General features: G+C 41.0%; 1 protein-coding gene across 1 annotated transcript in view; it reads right to left on the bottom strand.

The window, feature by feature from the left end:
• Positions 1-1,332: 1,332 nt before the first annotated feature.
• Positions 1,333-6,575, bottom strand: part of kcnj5 (potassium inwardly rectifying channel subfamily J member 5) — a 25,974-nt gene continuing 20,731 nt past the window's right edge. Inside the window, exon 4 of the mRNA XM_031860838.1 lies at positions 1,333-6,460. Coding sequence (XP_031716698.1) covers positions 6,072-6,460 — 389 coding nt within the window. The 3' untranslated portion in view covers positions 1,333-6,071. The remainder of the gene's footprint in view (positions 6,461-6,575) is intronic.

Genomic DNA, 6,575 nt, shown 5'->3' with positions numbered 1-6,575 from the left:
TATTGTCTGCTCTTTCTTTTTGCATTGCAATCAACACACAGAAAAAGTTGCATCTTTCCTGAATGGCAGACAGTTTAAATATTGCAATAAAACCCAACTGTCAGCACACGAAGCAGGTCTTGCAGAGGCTTAAACATCCTTTGAGAACAAAGTGCTTCTTGGTAACAGAGCTCCCAGACAAAGCTAACTGATGCCTTCATTTGGAGCCATTGTGTGGAACTATTGATTTGTCTCTATCATTGATGTGGGATCTCTCACATCTCCCAGACTTCACTCGCTTTCTCCTACACACTCAAAAGGTTCTCAAGAAGGCTTACATCCTCAACGAGTTCAAAAGCACACTTCAGTTCCAGTCTATTTTTCCCCACACTCACCAGTGCAATATTTAGATAAGAGACGGAGAACATGTTTCAAATGGCTGTAAAATATTCTCAAAATGGTCTCAAATGGTACATTTCTTGTGCCAAAAAAACCTGTTGGTAACAAAGGGTCATTTGTTTGAATCCATACTCCATACCACTCAATCTGGTTAGGCTATAGAATGGGAAAATGTCTTCTCCCCAATTACCTACTGGATGTTTTTCTTTCAACCTTCCAACTCTTACTGCCTCTCTTCCTCCTTGAAATCGATCAAAACTCCCGTTGTTTGTCTAATAAACCAAATAAAAAGCAAAGAAACGACTAAAAAGCAAACAGACTTCCATCATCTCTCATTTTTTTCCCATAATCCCAAGTATCACAACATCCAATGTTTGCTGCATTGCTCTGTGCTGTGCCATGATGATGAGTCAGTAAGCTTCTGAAGTGGCTGTGGATTACACACTCCTCTCTCTACTCCAGTACAGTCGGCTATGAACATGCAGAAGCTCTAAATTCAGTTAATGTTTCACTGCAGTATTAATGTAGAAGTTATGGCTCACGATGATGCAAAAACTATAGTGTTAATTAATCAAACCATGTTTGCTCTTTTGGCTTGCACAGTTTTAAACAAGACCTGCGATGTTTCACAGAGCATTAGCTATTAACACATTTTTTTCCTTATAATTCAGTCTTGAGTGAGCTTTTTACCACAAATCAAGAGTTCTTGATTTTGGAAACTCAAATTGTTGCATTTATGTCTCATATCTGCATAAGCCTAAGGCCAGCAGCTGGCTAAATTAGCTTAGCATGACACAGCTAGCTGTCCCTTAAAGCAAACAAGAATATTTTGCAAAATGTTAAACTAATCTTTTAACGTGGGGACTGAATATAGAGTTCTCGTCCGTTGTAATGGTTCTGCACACAGTGATGTGGACTCAAAATTAGGACTCAGAGGCAGTTTGAAGCATCAATCTTTTACTTGAAGATCAAGGCAGAGTTTGGCAACATGTAATCAGTCAGCAAGAATAAATAAAGCAGGCAAGAGGCAGGTGAGTAGAATTGGTCAGGAACAAAGGCTGAAACATTGGATTGCATACATTCAACTATCTGGCAAATGACTGGGGAAAGAAGGTTGATATATGCAGGGGAGCTAATGAGAGAATGGGGAACAGGTGTGCTGGTAATGGTGGGAACACACTGAGGGCAGCTACAGGGTGTGTGGGGAATGGCAGGTATCTGAAATGACTGGAGACATTGATGACTGGAAAAACAGGAAAGCAAAAGTGTGCAAAATGTATTTACAGAGCAAGGCCTTGTGACAATATTCTCGTGCTCTCAGTGTTGCCTGCCTGTGCTTCTCAGCAGGAGAAGCTCAGCCAGCTTAATTTGAAGCCACAGCCACTCTGGTGCCATAGAAATCCTCATCAAAGGCTGCCATCGTCCAAACACATCAAAGGGCAGACCTCTGTCTCCTGGCTGGGAAAAGGCAATGGTCTCTCTCTCAGTGTCTGTACAACTGTCTGCTCGCTCCATTCAAAACACTGGATATACAGAACCAAACAGACTTGCCTGGCAGTGCTAATGGTGCTACTCATCCATGCTTCGGCTGGATGAGTAGGTCCTTTATGGGGTATTGTTTAACCAGAATTTCAGACATTTCTAAAAATGTATGTCCCCTAAATTAAACTGCGTCACATTGTTTTACTGACATGCTCCAAACAAATTTTCACCATGAACAAACAGCAGACTGAACTACGTCACCTTCTTGTGATTGGTCCACTTGCTCTGTGTGAAGCTGTATTACATAAGGTTTCGTAACATGTTCACTGCTGGGTCCTGGAGGCTTACAGCTTTTGTGCCTCTTAACAGTGCAGAGGAAGATTCCCAGGAAACCCAACAGGTCTTATGGGGTGCAACTGAGAGCTGCACGTGAAGACGAATGTGCAAAAGAGGTTTCAGCCTATGCACCTTACACAGGGAGAGTTCAATTACAAGCTTGAAAAAGAAAAAAGAAACAAATGACATAAAGCACACAAATAAAGCCTTCTGTTACCAGTGGGAGCTGTAAGGGAATAAAGACAGGGGAACCATTACAGTATGTAAGAGGATATTTGAATTCTTAATAAGATATAATTGCAGCAGGGAGTCACAGTTGCTTAAGTAGGGACAATGGGGTTTGGAAGCTTGATTTTTCATCTCTGGATGTTACTCTGGATGGTGGGAAAAACAAATCACCAGGCTATCCATGGAAAAATGTGGAAAATACTGTAAAATAACCCATGCCCTGTTGCATGTGTCTGTGTTTCTGTTCTCTCTGTGTGGGAGTTGTTGAAGCAGAATAAGGGGGAGTCCAAGGAGCAAGAAAATGGAAAGAGCTTACACTAGTTTGTTGCACCAGAGTAAAATTCCTCCCACTTTCTTTTTTTTTTTTCACTGTGACTATAATTGTTCAGGATGTTTTATTCTGACTACACAGTTGTTAATGGCCTATGTGCTTCCTTTCTTTGTCTCAAGCATGCATTATTTAAAGGAGAAGGGAAGAGTATTAGCTATATGGAAAGAGAAAGGATAATAGCTAGTTACTCTGTTGGCGTGGAGCCATTCATCAGCTTTAGCAATTTTATCTTTCTTTGTTCTTCTCCTTTCATAAATTCTTTATTGTGAAAAGGGCATGTCAAACTTGGCAAAAGCATACATGGATCATTTTGCTTTTCGTTGTTTGTTTGTGGCTGTTATTGTGTGTTCATGTGCGCTTTTAGTTTTGCTGACTATGTCCCCCCCCAACACACACACACCTGTGCTCACCCACATGCACCTGCTTTGGGTACCTATTTCAATGCGCCATTCAATGGCGCATTATATTCATCATCGTACATTATTCAGATTTGAATCAGGGACTGTCAGCTTGCTGACGATCCAGCCACCAAATGTAATAGCTCGGACAAGAATAGCCTTGACAGCGCATTGCTGTGATTCAGTGAATTTCTATGACACACTGGACACCAAAGGTAACATCATGTTTCATTTTATGACTGGTTGTACTCTGTAGACGCTGAATAAATATGATTACCCCGGTGACTTCTGCCGAGTTTTCTCTGTCACTAGTTATTTGCTGTGCTGTGTGGACCTTCTTAATCAGTCTGCCGGCTGTTTTCTGTGATTGTGTCTTCCCGTGTGTGTGTGCGTGTGTGTGTGTGTAATTGCAGTCTTCAAACACACAAAGCTGACTCAGGGATGCTGTTAAGGTCCTCAGGACTCCAGCAGCCGCAATTATCCAATACATGAGAAACTGTTGGTTATATGGTCTTTATAGGCCTAGACAACAATTTACAACACAGAGTGGGTTGAGGTTGCCACTGAGACATATCCACACTTCGCTGCTGTATCATTTTAATTAATGAATTCAAATTTAGACACTGAAAGGGGTGCAACAAAGTTCCTGATGCTGTCCATTACATTTGTTCTCTAGCATGCATGAAGCAGAATATGCCTCGAGCTTCAGTACAAGACAAGATTGTTTTGTACCGATAATTAAAGGTCGCTTAAGTCTCCTTTTTATGATTTGATATGCGTCTAATCCAGTTTTCAGCTTTTGCGTCAGACACAGTTGTTTTACCCAGAGCCATGGCCATAAATCTGTCTTTTTGTCACAGTACAGCTGATACAGTGCAGCGTCACACGTGGTAAATGAAACTCTCCAATCCTCAGTTGCAAAGTTATGTGCGAAATAATTACACACTCACACACTCTCATGCAACCGCTCATGCATGCACACATTATCTAACAGGAACATGTTGTTCTTTCGACCATATTATGTTTATTCCCATGAGAACACACAGACAACAGATGACATTCCAGCAACGAAAGATGATCTCTCGCTAATGGCAAACGTATCGTTTAAATGGAATACATAGTAAGATGCTGAAATGTCACATTGAAAACAAATACATTGATTGGACAAGCATCTGTAAAAAAAATAAAAATAAACAGAGTAACATAGAATTAGGGAGGAGGAGATTTTAAAGTATCAGGAATTTATCTTTTCGACAAATGATAATTGAATATTAATACATTATCTGATAATATATTGTAGAAATCTCATAATTTGCATGCCTAGAAAATACCCTGTGTTTCTTACTGTATGAAACTTAATCAGCAATGGGACGCATAGGGGTTGATTCATGCATGCAAGCTCTGACACGTGTCCTTTCAAAGAAAGGTTAAAAACTACTGTAAAACAGTAGTCACAATGGCCACAAAGCAAAAGACCCAGTGGTGGTTTGTGGAACAGGGCCAAAGAGCAAACTGAACCAAGTGGAAAAAGAAGAATTAAAATAAGGTGAACACTACAGACGATGTTCAGAGGAAATAACTACGAGGAAGGCAAATAGGCAAATATTGTGGGTGATGAGCTTGCCATCGACTAAACTTGTTGGATTTGACAGAAAACCTGCTTCTATCTTCAGTAGACTTAACTTTCATGTTGCTGAAAAACATCGTGGTTGGATATCTTTTCAATATTTAAAACAAAAAGAAAACAAACATAGGATACAATGGACATTTCATTTTGCTTGTGGAGTATTTGAAATATTCATGTGCGTACTGTATAGAAATAAAGAACATTTCAAATAAATCGTTATATATAAATATTTGAATCTCACTTTTAAGTAGGACTGACATGCATCAGCCAGGGTCAGGTCAGTGTGTCACCTCGTGGGAAATTGTGCTTTCTGTCCCTAGAAAAGGGCTTGTAATTAATGTTTTAGTTGATGCAGCGGGAAGGGGAATTAAATCTTTAATCAGTCAAAAAGTTTTCAAAATAATCAGTCAGTGGCATATACAGCTTTTTACCAGCAATTGCCTTGTTCTTATTGTTCATTTCAAATCCCTGAAAATTACTGAAATGAGGTACTAGCTGGCTTCTTTTGGGTCAAGGCTCCCAGTATGTTGGGGAGACACACAATGAGGGTATTTACGACAGTACAACCATGAAGAAAGTGTGAACAAATAAATTTGGATAGTAGTTGCTGATACACATTGCCTTTCTTAGAACACATTTCCATTATTTTTTCTCGCCTTTGCGAACTAGAAGCTTTATGCATTTCCTCCTTGGTGAATTGAGTTTCTGACAAAGAATAATAACAACACTGCCAGAAAAAGGAAATATTAATCTCCCACATAAAGAAAATAAAACAAAAAACGTCAATAACAAGGTTGATTTAATCACTGAATTATCACTCAAAAGCTGCTGTCAGACACGTTAGCTGTGTTATGAAAGTGATTTTGTTCAAATGAAGCTGAATCAACACACTCTTAAATGAGAATACTGGGGTATCCATAATACGCCCATGGTAATTTGTCATGGCTACCAGTTTCAGCTCAAGTTTACGTTATACAACTTACAGCTGTTACAGCAGTAAGTGGTTGTTACGATTATAAAAAGACAATCCGACCACCAACCTTTTAGTGTAGCTATAGATACTGTACGTGTGTCAGTGTATGCGTACTTACGTGTCTACAAAACCAATCTATACTATAGATTGAGACTCTATTAGAGGAGTATTGCATGAGTCGGGGGCTGGAGACGGAGTTCTGGTATCTCCGAGCATTGCAATGGAACAAGCTGGCCGTTGACTAAATGAAGCATTATATTGTCCTGTCCTCATGTCCAGTCTCTCCTGGGGTTTTAGCTGATGTGGCCGCCAATCACATCAGTCAGGCAGTCCGTCAGCCACGGGCGGATCCTCCAAAGCAGCAGCTGAGCCATTGGTCTCTCCTCTGTCACCCCCTGAATCTCTCTCCTCCTTGTCCTCATCTGGGCTGAGTGGGTCCCGTTCGGACAGGCGGTTTAGGGCGTCAAAAGTACTATGCGTTTTGGGGTCAGGGCTAAGGAGCGAAAGCTGAGGCAATAGTGGCCCATCCCGAAGCTTAGCAGCTAGCTCCTTGGCGCTGCAGGTGGGGGTGTTGGTCTCGTAGATCTCATGGAAGTTGTTGTAGTCGACCTCGTAGAAGCCCTTCTCCAGGGAGAGAACCGGTGTGAAGCGGTAGCCCCAAAGCACCTCTGTGTCCAGGTAGGAACTCCGTGCCTGACATGTCATCCCTGTCACAGGTATGAATAGGTGTATGTGTCCACATGCACACACATGACACAATCAGGTAAACAAACAAACACACACACACACACACACACACACACACACACACACACACACACA

The sequence above is a fragment of the Anarrhichthys ocellatus genome, unplaced genomic scaffold (assembly GCF_004355925.1).
Source record: "Anarrhichthys ocellatus isolate YVR2014 unplaced genomic scaffold, GSC_Weel_1.0 scaffold24, whole genome shotgun sequence".
In the NCBI taxonomy this organism is placed as follows: Eukaryota; Metazoa; Chordata; class Actinopteri; order Perciformes; family Anarhichadidae; genus Anarrhichthys; species Anarrhichthys ocellatus.
The sequence above is the reverse complement of the archived record's forward strand: the minus strand, read 5'-3'. Positions and strand labels throughout refer to the sequence as shown.